This window comes from Pseudochaenichthys georgianus, chromosome 15 (genome assembly GCF_902827115.2).
Source record: "Pseudochaenichthys georgianus chromosome 15, fPseGeo1.2, whole genome shotgun sequence".
NCBI lineage: Eukaryota > Metazoa > Chordata > Actinopteri > Perciformes > Channichthyidae > Pseudochaenichthys > Pseudochaenichthys georgianus.
Genome location: NC_047517.1, coordinates 36,430,475 through 36,450,146, shown reverse-complemented (window position 1 = coordinate 36,450,146; position 19,672 = coordinate 36,430,475). Strand labels below are relative to the sequence as shown.

Here is a 19,672-nt window from a genome sequence, read left to right as displayed (position 1 = left end):
CCTGATCCACACACACACACACACACACACACACACACACACACACACACACACACACACACACACACACACACACACACACACACACACACACACACACACACACACACACACACACACACACACACACACACACACACACACACACACACACACACACACACACACACACACACACACACACACACACACACACACACACCCCTCTGCTGTTAAAGCACAACTTCAGCTCACAGGTTAACTCCTTAGTGACTTTTTCTGATTAGTATATTTTGCTGATGACTTATCTGTACGAAAAGGCTTTATTTTATCAACATGTTTAATTCAGGAATAATGTCAGTATTTGTAGTTACCACTTAAGTGAAGAAACTGAACTTTTACTGCAGTTTAATGTATGAAACACACACACAAACACACGCACACGCACACACACACGCGTTGACGCACGCGCCCGTGCTCGCGCCCATCGCTGCAGGTAGTAGCCCCTCCCCCTCCTCCTCCGTGCTGCCGCTTTAAACACAATAACCGCCGCTTCTCCCGATCAACCGTCCTTAGGGCAGCCGGGATTCATGCTTTTTCTCCGGGGTACAACTCACAGGTGAGCCGCTTCAAACCGCCATGTTTTGAATTCATAGCTGTCGGTAGATTTGAAATGAGCAGCCGTTACTCCTCTCTCATCCAACCGGCGTAAGCTAATACTACGCTGTCGGTTACAAACACGGAGCCCGTAGTGACCGAAACACCAACCGAATTAGCCGTTTTTGTCTTTCTATCTTAATTATACGATTTAATATTCGGGTTAAGCCGGATTTGGGATGTTCTCCTGCCTTCATTGTTCTCCGTGAAGTTTGCTGGAAGTGATGTAATGCAGCCCGGTTCCTTTCTGCGTAGACCAAGCACCGTCTGCGCCAGACTCCGTTAAAAAAAAGAGCAGGATTTAGAGGCTCGACGCTTATTCAGCAAACTGTTCACATGGAAGAAGGTAATTTAGCCTTTGTGTTTGATTCTGCGACAAGCATCATTTTATCTGAATGAAATCTCATTTAGCTCCTGGTGTTCATCACTGTTTTGGAGCCAGGGGATGGTAGGGATAGCAGGCAATTTAGTTTTAAAGTGACACATTTATTTCGGGAAAAGTGCTGTAAGGTGGCTCGGTTTGTAAAAGTAACTTATGGTGGAAAGTAACTAAGTACATTTACTCATGTGTACTACTCAGAGTCGTGTATTTTACTTGAGTATTGACATGTTTTGCTACTTGTACTTCGACCCCACTACAATTCAGAGGTACATCTTGTAGTTTTACTCCACTACATGTATTTAATATCTTTAGATACTTAGTACATTTGGATTAATAATGTGATAACACTTGAATACGAATTAGTTAGACAATTTACCCTGCAGCATACAAACTAGCTGCACCTTTACCAGCTTTGATAAACACTTTAATGCATCAATAATATATAATCAAAACATATAATGTAATATTCTGAAATGGGCCAATATGCGTAATGAGTACTTATTAGTTCTGGTACTTTAAGTATATTTGGATGCCAATATCATTTTAAATGCAGAACTACTACCCATACCAGAGTATTCCTGGACTCTACTTTACTTAAGTACAAGATCTGAGTACTTTTCCCACCTCTGCTTATATATATATTCTTTGGCAAAGTAACTTTAAAGTGTTAAATATGTGAAGCCTTTGGTGTGGTGGTAGAATGAGAAGCTCATTCCTGTGTGGAGACTCAGTTCTGCTGTGGGTTGAGACTCAGACTTGGTTACTGAAAATTGTTAGTTGTGTAGTGTTACAACATGAATCATCAGTTCAAGTTTGGGTTTGTATTTCAAAAACAGCACAGAGACTGTTTTAAAACCCAGTAAAACCGCATGGAGCTCCCTCTGGCTGCATAATGCAAACACTTTTAAAATAAATGAATACAGCGTGATGCATCGCTTGTCAGATAACGGCGTGCAGGCGCTGAGCTTTAAATTAAAGGCACATTATTCAGCAGTATTCATGGGAATAATGTGTTGAAAGCAGGAGGAGCTTCTCCCAGTCTGCATGATTTACTGGTTATTCACTTACTGGTGGAAGCTGCTGCTGGAGCAATGTGGCGAGAGTAAATTAGAACAATGCGTTCACAGCAGGGGGTGTGATGCAGGTCAAACAACTCTCAGGATTTAAACACTGAGAAAAAACAGAATTGTAGAGGTTTAAAAATCCACATTTTAAATATATTTGTCTACTAAGAAGTACATTTGAATGGTGTAGGTAGGTACCCAATGTGAAACTAATCATTTTGCAATGCTGCACATCTGCACAAAACCGTTAATATTATTTTGTGTACAATTTCTTTTTAAAATTGGCAAATAAGCATACCAATTTTATATATGTAACAAGCAGCATTTTTAATTTTTTGTAGAACTTTGACTTCAGCAAAATGCACACATTTGAATTGTTTTTAATATATTTATTGTTAATTTATTTTCTACCTCTAATTTAAGAAGATGTAATAGCATTTTAAAGCAGTTTTAGTTATGTCAAACCTTACTGGTTTAAGAATTACGTACAATTCCAGATTTAAATGTTTTGTACGATTATGTGTAAACGTACCTGGCAATAAACTTGATTCTGAGAATTGTGGAAATGTATTGGTATTGGCTACTATCCTAAGTTAATATCTGGTTACCTCCACATTGTGTTGACTATATGATTTGTTTTCACTGATTTAAGGATTCAAAGGTTTTTCTGTGACTTAAAAATCATAAGTCTTCGGCCCCTCCAACATTTAAGTCTGGCTCTAGTTCAGCCTGATATTTTTTTTTTAGAAGCAAAACGACAAGACACTAAATCCTCCTTTCACTGGGTGGAAGACTTGATCTTGAAGTGCTCCACATTCCCAAATTCTCCAAGTTATTTTGGTTGCAGCTGTGAAGGACGGTTGGATATTCATGAGCTTTCCCTTTTTTTTTAGTCATTAGGCCTCAAATCTTCCCCCCCGACTCACTGCCAACGAGGTCAGCTTCTCTTCCTGCGCCCAGAAAGCTTCTTAGAAAAATATTTCACTCTAGAGATGCTCTTGTGGAATAAATGCGATTTAATTTAAAATCCTTAGGAAACAAAAAATAGGGGGATTTATCCTTCAATTCATGTCCATGCAGCGAAGGCTAAATGACCTAATTTTCTCTCTTTAGGATAATCCGCCATCACCTCTCACTATTGAGTGTTTGCCCCGTCACACACACTTCATTTTTAGAAGATATTGATGTGTATGTGATGGAATAAAATAAACAGATCCCTGCTTAACGTCCTGCAGGGCAACTCAAATCCTTCTTTTCTTTAGTTTGAATACCCAACATTAAAGAGGCCTGATGGTGAGTTTACTGCGTCCCAATGCTGCACTTATGTGATAACGGGGCAATGCATTACTTGATGTAGTGTAGAAAACAATGTTTGTAATAATCGTATAACAACAATCTTGAAGGGACTTGAGAACTGGACGGTTATCGGACCGAGTTCAGAGTGTGGACTGGTTGCCCCTCTTAGTCCACACTCATCAGCTCGAGATGTGCCGAGGTATCCTTTTATATATACTATATATATATACGAATATATATATATATATATATAGTGCCCACAAATCCTAATGCTAGGATAGTTTAAATGCAGAGGCTCATGCAGTCATGTGTGAGGATTGAACATGGATTCAATTTGAATCCTTCATTTCCATGGCATGTAGATATCGATGCATTTGCCTTTTATGGCCAACTGTGGCTCTGAGATAGATCGGTTGTCCACCAATTGTTAGGTCAGGGTTTTGATGCCCAGCCATTGAAGTCAACATGTTGATACTTCAGCCCAGGTGGCTCCTGATTGCATGGCCACAGCTGCGTGAATGTGTGTGTGATATTGGTTTTCCTGAGTAGGTGGCACCTTGTATGGCAGCCTCTGTTTCGATGTGGTGTGAATGCAGAAATGAGGAAATGAGGTTTTCTACAAATTGCCCAACACTCGAATGACAACAATGTGTGAAAAAGTGAATGAAGTCTGGCAGACCCTTTTGGATACATCAGTAATATGTCTGTCTACTGACTTCATCCCAGTGTTCCGAGTATATCTTGTACTATCTCAGCGTTCCAGTTAGTATTCCAGTGTTCTCAGTAGTATCCCGGTGTTTCTTGTACTATCTCAGCATTCCTGTTACTATCTCAGTGTTCTCCGTAATATCTTGGCGCTCCCTTAAGAATCCCAGTGCCTCTTGTCTGCAGAGTGGCTGCACAGAGCGGCTGCACAGAGCGGCTGCACAGAGCGGCTGCACAGAGCGGCTGCACAGAGCGGCGCTGGTCCGGCCTGGCGCATTAGAGGTGATTATAGCACAGTTTGTGTGTGTCTGTAAAGCTGTTTTGTTACATAACCAATTTTATACAAAATGAGCCTCAGTGCTCACCAGGAGAGGAACTGATCCTGGCGCTCTGATTGGTCAGTGTGCTGCCGGGTACCCTTTAATATCCTTCAATTCAAAGGGCCAAAAGTAAAAACACATAACATTTTATAAACTATGAACCTAACTATTTTAGGAGGAAACTAATATGTTAGTGTGAATGTCACCATGGTCGATTTATCTAATCCTGCTGGCTCCATAAGCCCCTAACTGCCCCTCATTTGGTCTGAGTCTTACACTTCTATTTCTCTCTAATTAACATTTCACTGGTGTTGATTCAACCTTGGGACCCTGATGTGTTTCTGTATTCTATAAAAAGCTGAAATCTTTTAGGAGAAAGACATTTTTCCTCCTCTCAGGCAGCTGGAAACAGCTTCTCCACGCTTCATAAATGTCATTAAGACCTTTTGTCTCATTTAACACTTTCCACACCAGGATCCAAACCCTTACTGTGAGATGAGGAATAAAGAAACGCATCTAGTTTTTATTCAGTTGGCTGCGTTTGTCTTCAGTGTTTTGGTTTTATTTCGACAATGAATGGATATATTTAATTCAAGTAAAGGCTGTGTGTACGGATGGTTGGTGAAATCTAGATACTTGAAGATGTCTACAGTAACTTTCTTAAATTACTTTAGTGTGGGTTTTATTGGTAGTAATTTGATTATTAGAGTTCTTGATTGTTGTTTTGACGAAGCAAGATGTGTGAAGTGCTTAAAGGTGGGGTAGGTAAGAATGGAGAAACCAGCTCGAGTGCGCTAGAATTTGAAAATACACAGCCGGTGTAGGTACCATATCGGCACGGCCTACCAGATTAGCACGGGGTCCGTTACGCTTACTAATGACTTCACACATTGCCTGTACGGCAACCCAAGAGGACATTTTACATTTGACCAAATTCCGCAAAGAATATTAAAAAATAACAATCGACAGTGAATGTATGTTAGTGGAACTGTGTCAGGAAAAATAAGTGTTAATTAAGTAATGTTATTGAAGAACTCAAATGCATAAAATTGAAAGTTGTTATGTATCACATCCCTCCAAAATGGTATCTGGTGTTTCCATAGCAACAACAACAACTTCCTGTCAACAGCGTAAACTCCCAGACAGTACACACGTAGCAGTGATGATAACTGTATTAAGCAGGTGAAACAGGAGCTGTTGACAGGAAGTTGTTGTTGCTATGGAAACATGACGCCGGTATCTGATATCATAAAGACGGAGAAAGTAAAGAATAAAGTTTATGTTTTAAATGTTAGCACCCCCCGAAGATGCACAAGCTCTTACGTTGAGTCTGGAGTTTCAATAAATTCAAAATCATCAGTAAAGTCTAGGACCATATTTCGGAGGGACATGATACATATTAACTTTCAATTTTATGCATTTCAGTTCTTCAATAACATTACTTAATTATCACTTCACTTTCCTGACGCAGTTCCACTAACATACATTCACTGTCGATTGTTATTAATATTCTTTGCGGAATTTGGCCGTGTAAAATGTCCTTTGGCCGAACAGCCAATGCGTGACGTCATTAGCGTAACGGACCCCGTGCTAATCTGGTAGGCCGTGCAGATATGGTACCGACACCGGAACAAATCTGCCACTTCCTCACAGAGCCCCTCCTCCAACACACTGGTACGCGCACATGACCAATGAGGGCACGAGATGAGTTTGTGCACAGATGGAAGGCTGACAGGCAGGTAGGCCATCCAGTTACTTTAGCCGGGCCGGCTCAGATGATTGGTCGTGCTTTTTACAGCGCCACGGCTTCCACTGATGATGTGATTTTAATGGATTTGTTGTCAAAGCACTTCAGATATTCATTGCTATCGGGATGTTAAGAGCATTCCATGGAATATAACAAAGTGTATTTCGAGCCGGTTTCTCAAACTTACCGACCCCACCTTTTAAGATTCATACAACAGGTATATTTCTACAGTTATTTTTTACATTCTATGACTAACAATATAATGAACATAAATTATAATGAGGGTATTTTGTAGGACTAGCTGGCAACAGTGACTTTTTTTACTATGAATGCCCAACAGAAGTCATACATTTCAAAATATTTTATGACTCTGGATTGTTGGTCGGTCTATTAACCGAGGAATAAATACGAATACATTCATAAAAAAAAACTAAGTTGAGTCAGAAGCACTTTAAGTCTCGGTCTTGACTCGGTTAGCATTACATGATGATCTCTTTGTTGTGGTTGTTGACACAGAAAACGAACGACAAATAAACACGTTAAAGTCCTCTCTCTCAGGTATTCTCCTGCTGTTTAAAACTACAGACCTGCTACAATTAACAAGACCACACACACACACACACACACACACACACACACACACACACACACACACACACACACACACACACACACACACACACACACACACACACACACACACACACACACACACACACACACAGTTCTCTGTCATCTCCGCCGTGTGTGTGTTGCATGCATGTAGCAGCTGGTGTGTTTAAACTGCCCCGCCCCCTCACCGACAGACAGGGGGGGAGAGAGAGAGATCTCGTTTGGATTGGAAAGATCGAAAATACATCAGATGCATTTTTTGCAGTTGCAGTTGGCGACACTAAAACTGCAATATAATGTTTATGTAGCAATAATACATATAACATATATTTTTTAAATGTCTCCAGCACCGATAGAAAGACCGATAACGTCAGAGCCTGTTTCATCCAAAACTCAACATTTTCCATCAGACTTTCGTCGCTAAAACTGGCATAACATTTCATATAATTCTGTATGAAAATGTATCAAATGCTGTTAAATCAAACTTGGTGAACCCTACGGAAACCTTAATGGAACATTTAAAACATTTACTATATTAAATAATATCTTTATATGAATAACTATAAACAATGGAAAGACTTCAGTGAGAGGCACATTGTGACATGTGTTCTCTCTGACATGGCAACATCTTGTCTCACACACACACACACACACACACACACACACACACACACACACACACACACACACACACACACACACACACACACACACACACACACACACACACACACACACACACACACACACACACACACACACACACACACACACACACACACACACAGACAGTTTAATCCTGTGCAGACAGTCTGATCAGGCTAATCCCTACTCACCCCCCTCTGCTCCGACCGCCAGTTTACCTCGAGACACACACACACACACACACACACACACACACACACACACACACACACACACACACACACACACACACACACACACACACACACACACACACACACACACACACACACACACTTTCTTACTGCTCTTTCTCTGTTGAGCAGTTTTGAAAGCCTCTGACTCTGTCCTTGATGTTTACAAAGCATCATGGGAGTTGAGCCGGGTTGATAGCTTTACAAAAAGTCAGTTATATTTTTACGATTTTGTGTTCATGAGAAATGTTGGCGTGAGTCATTTTGTGCACGCTGCGATTCTTTTTCTGAAGTAATTTCGATCAGACGTTCACTAACCGTCCCTAACCCTTAATCCCCTGAGTCATAAAGAAACTGATCCTGTTTTAGTAAACATGCATTGGTCTCTCACACAATGCTCAAGAGAACTGGAAGTGGCTTTTTTATTTCTTGATGTACTAATAAAGTTATTTTGTCTATTATGTTATTCTTATTTTCAGGTTGCATGCCCCCTCGTCGGGGAAAGGCAGGGCATGCTTTGGTTGTTTAATGATTTGACTTGGAAACTCTGAGTCCTTGAAAATGTTTTGTTTTAAGCAGCAAAACAAGATTGTGCGAGAACACAGCACATCAAGTGTTTTCTTTAACACCAATTTTGCAGGTTTTAGAATCTCAAAACATCCTGAAGACCTACTTGAATATTTTTCTGGCCTTCAATTAAAACCGTTGTTTTGGCTCATCTCATATAACACTTGGTCTCTTTGTGCTGGTTTTAAGTCTTTTTAATTCATGAGTTTTGTGACTTTGGTTCCAGGTCTCATTAATAGATTATTAGAAATGATTTGTATTAACATTGTTGTTAAGTGCTGGAACTTTGAAAGCGATAAATATTCTTTATGCAGTATTAAACATATCTTAAAATAGATGTTTGGTGAATACTCAAGAAAATATGATTGTGTGAAGTAGGGCTGCACGATATTGGAAAAAACTGACATTGCGATATTTTCTTCCCCTGCGATATGAAAACATACAGGAAGTGAAGAAAAGACAGTTTTTATTGTCCATCCTTTCCTGAACTGTAATGCTATACAGTTGGTATTTTTCGAACTATATTTAACCGGATGAAGGATTTTAGTCACGGACGTATAGATTTTAAGTTATCAGAGCAACAAGCTGAGCTAGCTCGGTTATCCTGCTGTGATCTGATCAAGAATGATTGTGATTGGTGGCTTGCTGTCACTCACTCAAGTACCCCCCTGACACGAGAGCCGCGCGAGTTTTCCTTTTGTAGCAAGCAGCAAAAAATAATTGTAACATGACGTGTTTGTGTTAATTTGCCTACTTAAAATCGCACGTCCTAAATAAAGTACAAATAATTTAAATTAAATCAATCGCACGTCCTGCGGTGTCAATATTGCGCATGCGCATAACGAGATTATCGACACGATATATCGTGCAGCCCTAGTGTGAAGTTAACTGCCAACAATTAAACTCGTTTCTCCTTCCTTCCTTCTTTCTTCTGCTTTTCACATCCTCTCGTCTTCCCTCTTCCTCCTCTTCCTCCTCTTCTCCGGCAGATCCTTCCTGATCCTGTGAGGATGAGTTGCAGTCACGGCTCAGCTGCACGTGTTGGCGTCTGAAAGCAGGGAAAAGGTCACCTGCAGCACGCCCAGGAACTGATCCTGGAAACTGAGAATAAAGCACCTTCTGGAATATTAACCGCTGACATTTCACGCTGAGGATATTTATAATTTCCTGAATTTTCCACGGAGGACTAGAGCTGAAACCTGAGACACTGCGGATTAGTTAAAGCCTACATTTTCTACCTGAGGAATTCATTTATATTTTTGGAGTTTAAATCTTTTTTCCTTGGAGTCTGCATCGCATTTTAAACTGACCTCTCCACGGTCGGAGGAAATGGCGACACGAGAACCGACAGCAGGCAGTTGACTCCTGCAGGGAGCGAGGCCGAGAGAAGAGCGTGAAGAAGAAGAGAGAGCGGGGGAAATGTCGTGGAAGAGGAACTATTTTGCGTCAGGTGGAGGTGGCGGAGGAGGAGTTAGCGCCGCTGGTGTTGGAGGTGTTACTGGTGGAGGGATGCAGGGCCTGCAGACGCCTCGCAGCATGACGTCCATCGCTCCCAGTAAAGGGCTGAGCAACGAGCCGGGACAGAACAGCTGCTTCTTGAATAGCGCCCTACAGGTACACACACACACACACACACACACACACACACACACACACACACACACACACACACACACACACACACACACACACACACACACACACACACACACACACACACACACACACGCGCGCGCACGCACTAACCTTTGACCGTGTTGTGACACATGTAAAGACATCTGACAGAAAGCACCTGTTGTAGTGCGTACCTGCCGACTTCAGCACTGGGGGGGACTGCTTTTGAACAAGGGCTGTACAATTTATAGTTTTTTTGTTATGGCAAGGTTCACTTTTACATATATATATATATATACCTTTGTCAAAGATTAAATGTCACATACCAAATGACCTCCAAGAAGTAGAACAAATTATAACAAATGATATTATCTCCCTTGAAAAAGAGATCATTGATCTCAATGGGATTTTACCTGGATAAATAAAGGTTTTGAATTGAATTGAATAAATTGACAATGAATATATAAAATATGATTGAATATTATTTAATAAAATACTTTTTTCTCAAACACATTGTGAACGACTACAATATTGTTATACTGTTCTTTGATTAAGGAGAGCATCAATAGACAAACTGCAGTTTAGAATATCATGCCTATATATTTGTTGGTGGTCTATTGGGTTGTTTTGTAAAAAAAGGCAACACAAGTGCAGATTGAGGAAACTTTTATATTTTTGCCAAATACTATTATCTAATGCATTTCAATCAAACACACAAATGTGAAAATGATACTGTTGTAGTGTTGTCACGATACCAACATCTTGGTTTCGATACCAAGTCAAGATTCGGATTCTTTATCGATACTTTTCTAAAAAAAAGAGAAACAGTCTTAAATGTATTAATTATTGTGCTTTATTTCACACCAGAACCAGAACACCAACTTTTAAACAATGAGAACAATAAACAAAATAAATGACAATAATTCGTATTAAATCAAATTAAGCATCATCTCAAACAACTTTTTTGTTTTATAAAATATAATTTTTTTTATATTTTATTAACATGTAATAGTGCAGTAATATAAATAATTATTGACAAAATGTACATTGCAGATGTTAGCCACATTGGTAAGTTAGCTAAAAAGATAGCCATATTAGACAGTTATCATTGCCACTAATTGCCTCGTCAAACTACGAAAACGTTAGTTTGTCACAAAATAAATTACACTTGTTTGACTTAGATTTGAGGGCATGGGCTGAGCATGATGTAATTATGTTATCTATCACATTCGCTAACCTGTCTGTCTTTAAATTCTTTAAACAGCTCTGGATTCCAAGTCTGATGTGTTGGCTCCCTTGGTCTGCAGGGATCTAAAACATGTCTGACAGACAGGCCTTGTGGTGTCCGTAGGCTTGCCCTCACCGTCAGAGATATCGCTCAAATACTTCCAAATGTCGCTTCTGGCGTCTTTTTAGTCAACAAGCCGAGGCGCAGCGGCAGTTGCACTCCCACTTGCAGCCACTTGCTCCCCGTTTTCTCACATGCTCTGGCAGCTAGCGCGTGCACGAGAGAGGGGAGGGACTTAGAGCGTGCTTGAGAGGGGCGGGACTGCAGGCACGGCTGCAGAGCGCTGAACACACACGGCTCTTATTAAAACGGCGCTTTCTCACCGGAGTACTTTCCCCCGTCATTCTTAAAGTACCGATACTAATGAAACGGAGGAATCGTACCGTTTTTAACGGCAGGGTATCGCGGTACCTTTCAAGTATTGGTACACCGTGCAACACTATACTGTTGCATCTCTTATTTACTTTGGTTAAATATATTACCAAATGTATATAAGGCCATGATATTAGGTTTCCCACATCCTCAAAGAGCCGCTAACGTGGCTGCAGACTGATGATGACTTGTGCGTTAACGGTACGGCAGCGTCGCGTGCTTCAACGGAGACGCTTCCCATTCACTTTGAACGTCAGGCTTTGCCGAACTGCATTGTGGTTCCGTCGCTTCGAACGTTGAGAAAAGTTCAACTTTTCAAGCTTCGACGGATGCGCCAGCCAATCAAATCATATGCCAGTACAAGCGCTAACCAATCAAACCGCGTGCTTGTGTGTCCGGGCAGGAGATGAATGTGATGACAGCGTAAAGTGTACCCTGTGTTACTCGGCAGTACTGTGGCTCCACCGCAGTGCCTTTGAGCCAGACACAAGACTCCACCATAACAACCTCCTCTGTACTTACATGAGCCTGTAATGAGCTGCAACACCTCCCACACTGCACATTAAGGACTCGTCAGCGTTCTAAGGAGGAGGTGTGCAGTCAGTAATTGTGGGAGCAGTAATTTACCCCGCAGGGTGGGGCTGCTGCTGCTGAACAGGAAACACTCATTACATCGTTTAACTGCAGCTCAGCAGCCACACACACATCGGTGTCTCCCGTCATCAGAAAAACACTTAATTGTGTTATTGTGCTGCAGCAGGACGTGTTGTGTTAGCGTTAGCACTTAGCAGGAACGTTAACCAGTTTGGGGGTGCGAGCTTAAAAAAGTAAAATATGATTTGTTATCAATATTAATTCTGTAGTTAAATGGATACAATATAAGTTTAGTGAGTATCAAAAATACACTTTCATAAACAATTTTTTTATTTTTTATTAGTGCCTTTTGTGTTCACATCAGTCTGTTGTCTAACGTTATTTAGTCTCTCCTTGAGTTGGACACATTCTGGACTGTGACTGTGTGTTAACTTTTGAGTGTGCTAAGATTTGTCTCTAACCTAAGAGAAAATAAATGATAAGAAAACATTGGATCACATAAATCAACACGGACTAATAAAAACATAACAGAAACAAGAGGAAATTAGTTGTTAGTTTAGTCGAATCTAAAACCGTTTAAATCCAGTAAAAATACTGAACACATATTAGGAACACTGTGAGAAAGGTAGACACAATAACCAGTGAGAATCCCGGTCTCCACCTAGTTTTTGTGGGATTGTACGGGGGTTAGCCAATGAAACAAAGTGTGTGTGTGTGTGTGTGTGTGTGTGTGTAGAGGTGCCTCAGCCTCAGCAGGATCTGAACCCCCACCCCCTGAGCTCAGTGTACCGTAAGGACTTCCTCTGCTGTGATGGGTGCAGACGGACGGACAGACGGGGGGTCTGTCCGTCCGTCTGCACCCATCACAGTTTCCCATCGTCAAAATCATGAGAAAGATGTGAGGCTGCAGGGCGAGTGGAGCGGAGGCGAGGAGGCTCATCAGCTCCGACACTTGGTGGTAACAAGCAGCTGCCTACACGACTCCGTCCTCCTCATCCTCCTCATCCTCCCTGCTGCTCTCTGAGAGAAAACACCCGGGAAAAATCGAACTCTGATCATGAACTATTAATGAAGTGTTGCTGCTTCGTTGTGAAATGCTTAAAGAGCTTTAAAAGTTATTTTATGAAGTGTTCCTTGTTTTCCTGGCTCAAAGGGGGAACAAAATAACAAAAACGTTTTTTCATTGTCTCACCACAGTTCACTTAAACAGAAAAAGATATTTGGAGAAATCACCTTGTGCTGTGTAAATCTATAGCAAGATTTGTTCTACATTTTTCTTTCATTGTATACACTTACCACAATCAGCTAAAAGCTGCTGTATGGTTCATTAAAGTGTTCAGTATTTCTCTGGAACTGGCTGCACGATGTGTCGTGACGTTAATGGCGATATGCGCCTCGCAGGACGTGCGTGTTTTAACTCTAACACGTCATGTTACAATTCTTTTGCTGCTTGCTACAAAAGGAAAACCCGCGCGGCTCATGTCAGGGGTTCTTGAGTGAGTGACAGCAAACCACCAATCACGATCAAATCTCCAAAGCAAACGGACCCGGTGATTAAAAGGTAAAAACACTGAATAAAGTAGTTTCATGTGTTTCTCCAGGGCAGTTCGGCGCTGCTAACCGAGCTAGCTCAGCTTGTTGCTCTGATAACTTAAGATCCAGACGTCCGTGACTAAAATCCTTCATCCGGTTAAATATAGTTAGAAAAATACCAATTATAGAGCATTAAAGATCAAGAAAGGATGGTTTGCGAAAAAAAACAACTCTATTCTTCAATTCCTGTATGTTTTCACATCGCAGGGGAAAAAAATCGCAATGTCAGTTCTTTCCAATATCGTGCAGCCCGAGGACTGACGGTTATTCACCTGCTGCGTCCTTCAGGAACAAACCAACATATTGGACCCGGTTGGGGGGTCAGGAAGGAGAAAACAAGCGCACCCACAGTGCTGACACCACAGTGTCCTGCGCTGAGGTCTCACCACATTCACACCTCACTGCTTCTTATCTAACACACCTTCTGTCATGGTGAGGAGAGACGGTTCTTTACTCGGCCACCGTCTCGTTTCTTCCTGCCGCTTTTTTAAAACCCTTCTCATAAATAAAGAAATGAGAAATTCCTCCCTGTCTGGAGAGGATTTACAGGAGATATTGTTTTTAGAAGCTACTGTAGAGCCAGACATCTAAATGATCTGTGTTTTGGCGTAGAGGAACAGAATACGATATGAGTAAGAGTGAAACACTGCAAGTTGATCAAGCATGGAAATGTAAAATAATAATTTGCAGATAGTGTTCTGAGGTGACTGATCCTGTTGTGTAGCGTCCGACGGCTCGGGTTGAGAAAAGCACCATTTGACCATCAAAGCAAGTAAACCTGTCACAGTAGATGCACAACATTAAAATCTAAACTACCTTGAAAGTGGAATCTGGCTCTAAAAAAGCTGGGGGAAGAAATGTATTTTTAGTTCACAATTTTTTCACATTTTAGGTGTAAATGTGAGTTCAAAGTGTGCGTTCAATTTGATCCCCACCATATGTAACTATATAAATGATGCTTGAAGGAAGGTTTTTAATGAGTTGCTTTTGCTGCAGCGTCGAGAACATTCCATTGTTTCCACAGCATGGCACGGTGACTTTTGGGATCAGATCCTTAACTTTAATTCATTAAAATAGGTTTCGATGACTGATGGACAAAAGTATGAAAATAGATCAAGAATGTAAACGGGCGGCAAACACTTCTCTCAATTATATTTGTGACTAAATATCTAGGTTATCTGCATGTCTGTTCTAAAAATTCAATTCAGTTAAGATTTGATTAATTGTTCTAAATTTATGAAATGCTAGCTTATCTTTAGGGATGGGTATCGCTAAGGTTTTAACCGTACTACCACTTTTATCAATACCGCTTATCGATCCGGTCCTTTAACGGTACTCTTATCGGTTCTTTAAAAAAAGTTTAGTTAAGGTAAATTAACTAAACCAATTGTGAACAAAATTAACATTTTTAATTAAAGTAAATAAATAATATTTCACATGAAAATAAACAACAATGTTTTAACAAGTTGTATTAAATAATGTGATGACAGAACGGTAAACAGAATAGCTGAAACTTTAACAAAATAAATAACTCAGTTTCCTCTGATCATTAACCCATGTTTGTATCATGTAGTTAACTCCGTGTGTTGCTGCTAGCAGACAGAACACCTGACGTGGAACCGTTACTCGTGGACGGGGCTGCAGAGCTGCTAGAAAGACAGTCGAACCCGGTGCATTCCTCCGTCTGGATGTGGAGCACTTTTGCTAAATGTTTAGACACATTGCTCGTGTTACCGCCCTCACATGCTAAACTCTTAGTGCACTTTTGGTAACGACTAACGAGCTTAGTTCTCTCTGTGTGTGTGTGTGTGTGTGTGTGTGTGTGTGTGTGTGTGTGTGTGTGTGTGTGTGTGTGTGTGTGTGTGTGTGTGTGTGTGTGTGTGTGTGTGTGTGTGTGTGTGTGTGTGTGTGTGTGTGTGTGTGTGTGTGTGTGTGTGTGTGTGTGTGTGTGTGTGTGTGTGTGTGTGTGTGTGTGTGTGTGTGTGTGTGTGTGTGTGTGTGTGTGTGTGTGTGTGTGTGTGTGTGTGTGTGTGTTGCCCCGCCGACAGACGGGAGAGAGAGATCTCTCGTTTGGATTGGAAAGATCAAAATTACATCAGACTAATTTTTTGCAGTTGGCGACACTAAAACTGCAATATAATGTTTATGTAGCAATAATACATATGACATATCTTTTTTAAATGTCTCCAGTACCGATAGAAAGACCGATAACGTCAGAGCTTAACGGTACCACGGTCTTTAATAATTCAGCCCCGGGGCCCGTTTAATACCGGGGCTCGGTACCCTCCCCACTTATCTTCCTGCAGCTCAAAGTGACGCTCCTAAACGCTTGTTTCATCCAAACACGTGTGTGACGTCACATCGTGTCACGTGACTTGCATTTTGAATTGAGCCGTCCCTTATAGATACTATCTCTTTACGTATTAGTGATGGGATTTCCGGATCATTTGGCTCGGCTCACTAAGAAGAGCCGGCTCTTTCGGCTCCCAAACGGCTCTTCATGTTACCACAGTTCACCACGGAGCCTCAGTTTCGCCGCTGCGAGGCTCAGGCACTACTAGCACCCCCAAGGCTCGCCGGCAGTACACTTTCCGTCACAGGAACACGCTTTGCTGGCGGCGAAAAGAATCCCACCAGACTCCTTTGCCCCTCCAACAGAGGGATGTCCTTGTCCTTTTTCGTCATTTCAAGTGATAAAAACTCGATCTTCTCTCGATTTATAATTTTCTTTCAAATGACAGCAAGACGCCCCCCTGGCCGAAACGCTGGTTCTGCCTATGTCCACAGCCTTTACATCTGTATTTCATTGTCTTGTTGATATTGTGTCCTTCAGGTTCTGTGGCACCTCGATATCTTCAGACGTAGTTTCCGTCAGCTCACCATTCACAAGTGCATGGAGGACTCGTGCATTTTCTGTGCTCTGAAGGTGAGAATCCTTAAGACCCTTGAAACTGACCCCAGAGCAGCTTCCTGTTTCTCACTCCCTCTCTGTCTCTCTGTCTCTTTGTCTCTTTGTCTCTTTGTGTCTTTGTCTCTTTGTGTCTTTGTCTGTATCTTTAGAGCATCTTTGCCCAGTTTCAGTACAGCAGTGAGAAAGTATTACCGTCCGACGCTCTGCGCAGTGCGCTTGCCAAAACCTTCCAGGACGAGCAGAGGTTTCAGATGGGCATCATGGACGACGCTGCAGAGTGCTTTGTAAGACCACACTGTCAAATCACTCGGAGGGGGGGGGGGGTGAATTCCTTTTAAACAAACATACATTTCCTGTAACGGCACATTGAGGTGTTTTGGTGTAACCAGATGTAATGTTTCTGTTCCTGCAGGAGAACATCTTGATGAGGATTCACTTCCACATCTCAGACGAGACCAAAGAAGACATCTGCACCGCCCGACACTGCATCCCCCACCAGAAGTTCGCCATGACGCTTTATGAACAGGTGAGATGGAGACCGGCTAGCCAACCATTGCATCATCATTACCCATGCATCTGGTTTTAGACATCTATTGGTGTTACACCTCTATTTTCATCGTGTTTCTTTTCCATATTGATTTTGATATAAAAACACTTTTTCAAGTTTAATTGTCAGACGTGATGTTAACCTGTGTGTGTGTGTGTGTGTGTGTGTGTGTGTCTCAGTGTGTGTGCAGCAGCTGTGGAGCGTCCTCAGATCCTCTGCCCTTCATTCAAATGGTCCACTACATCTCCACCACCTCCCTGTGGTAAGTGTGTGTGTGTGTGTGTGTGACTATAAGTAGCTTTCATCTCAGAAGAAGAAAGTTGAGGCCACACACACACATTCCTGTCGCTAGGTTACATTTCAGGTTCACCAAGGCAACCCACTAATTGCTCTCTTCATCTTCACAGACGCGCACACACAGAGGTGATTTGTTGGGATTGGGCTTTAACTCTTATTCACATTAGTGTTTGGTATACACACAGGAAGTGCGTCAACAATTGTGCAACCATAACAGAAAGGGAGGGGGAGGGGGGGGGGGGGGGTGTTGGACCGTTTTGCCGCCGTAATGTCAAGAGCTGTGGCTTTTTTCTGTGATTTGAATATAAAAAAAAAAAATGACATGACTCAAAAGTGTCATAAACTACAGCTATGAAAATCACATCTCTCCTCTCACCCACCTCTTCTCTCTCCATCATCCTCCTCCCTCTCTTTTCCACCTCTTTCCTCCATTCTCCATCTCTTCCTTGCCCGCCCCTCTTCTTCTCCTCCCCCTCCTCAGTAACCAGGCAGTGAAGATGTTGGAGTCGAGGGAGAAAGCCACTCCTGGTATGTTTGGTGAGCTGCTGCGTAACGCCAGCATGGGAGACCTGCGCAGCTGTCCTGTAAGAAGCACCGCATTAAAAACACTACAATAAACACCAAAACAATACTCTTCACAGTTTTTGTTTTTTTCACAGAAATAGAGAGGCGAAGTCCCGCCCTTCTACTTCCGCCCCATGGGACCTTATTTTGGAAAAAGTTTGTATTGAAGTCAATGGAGAGAGAAAAGTTATCTTTCGATCCCGTTTGAATTGTGCCACGAATTACACATATGATGTTTGTCAATCTTAAAAAATTATTTCCGTGTCAAAAAAGTCACAGTTTGTCGTAAAACTGTTGAAATATAAGACTATGAAAAATACGCAACTAGAAAGACTACAACTCCCAGAGTCCCGGGCTGAAGTTGAATAGTCCATTTAGCTTAGGAACCTTCCTAACGGAGTGAAATGACCCGGAAGTCCCTCAGTGGCAGCCATGATAAGTGCCGTTCCAATTCTGCAAATGAAAGGAAAGGAGGTTTCACACTTCCTTTATAACCTCCTTTAGCTGAGGAACCACTAGACCTCCCTTATCGAAAGGAGAGGAGAAAATTCTGCCCCACAATGCCTTGCAGCTGCAGCATTTGCCGTCACTCAACAGTCGGCCGTTCACGGAAACAACCGATTATGACCGAGAAATGATATCATGAAAGTTACGGTGCTTATTAAGCTTTTTTAAACGTATGTGGTAAGTTGCCAAAGTGCTTTGTTTTGAACGTTCATCAGTATTATAATCAAAAAGAGAAATATGAACGTTAGTTTTTACTGAAATGATCAAATAAAGTCAACATTTCAGTCTTCACTGAGCTGTGTGGGGTTTGTTCAACTTTTAAAAGACGTTTGAATGGTGATATACACAGTGATAGGTGTTAAGGACTAACGTTTATAATAAATACATCTGTATTGATTTTAAGATCTTTAGTTCATACAATCATACGTATTGGGATTATTGGTATTAATGTGAACCGGAGGGAGAGGGTGACGAGCATAAGTTTCACTTTCCTTTTTTATTTCAATTCCAACTTTGGTCCTGAAGAATCTGTTTCTCTGTTGTCCACGTTCATAAAGCAAAGCAGCAGCATCAGAGCACGGTGCAGAGTCTCTAGGTGACTTTACAGCAGTGCCTCGTTCTTATTGAACATCCATGTTGTAGTCCGCTGTATAGAAAACTGTGGTTTCCATAGTTTCCCCACAGCAGCAGACGCACACAATGACGTCCGCTGGCGCATCATAAACACGTCGGATAGTGATAGTGGATTCGGATTCTCTAAAGTACCGCAGTCTCTTCTCCTAAGTCCTTTTGAATTCTCCTATCCACTATCCCTTAACCCCGTGACGTTTCACTCAGAGGTCAAGGAATAGGAGATAGGGTTAGAACTTAGGAGCTGATTTTTAAACTATCCGACTGCAGCCCCGGTCCCGCATGTTGGCTCTCACGAACCGACTAACTCCCCTTGTGTGTATGTGCAGCTCTCAACGTGCCCAGACTTGTAGTGATTTTCACCTCTTTTAATACTTTCCGCCTCATTCTGAAAGAAAGAAGTGAAATGTTCCAACGTGACGGCCGTCTTGGTGTGTGGTGCGAGGCGGGAGATGTAGTTCATTGAGCGGTTTCACACAAAAAGAAAGTGTTACTTCACAGTTTTACGACACATTTTTATTTTTTTTACTTGTAAAATGATCTTTTAA

At 41.7% G+C, this 19,672-nt stretch overlaps 1 protein-coding gene across 1 annotated transcript in view; it reads left to right on the top strand.

Moving 5' to 3' along the window:
• Positions 1-516: 516 nt before the first annotated feature.
• usp54a (ubiquitin specific peptidase 54a) overlaps positions 517-19,672 on the top strand; it is a 33,747-nt gene continuing 14,591 nt past the window's right edge. Inside the window, exons 1-7 of the mRNA XM_034101356.2 lie at positions 517-598; positions 9,197-9,821; positions 16,502-16,594; positions 16,729-16,863; positions 16,992-17,105; positions 17,306-17,388; positions 17,905-18,007. Of these exons, the coding sequence (XP_033957247.1) occupies positions 9,627-9,821; positions 16,502-16,594; positions 16,729-16,863; positions 16,992-17,105; positions 17,306-17,388; positions 17,905-18,007 (723 nt within the window). The 5' untranslated portion in view covers positions 517-598; positions 9,197-9,626. The remainder of the gene's footprint in view (positions 599-9,196; positions 9,822-16,501; positions 16,595-16,728; positions 16,864-16,991; positions 17,106-17,305; positions 17,389-17,904; positions 18,008-19,672) is intronic.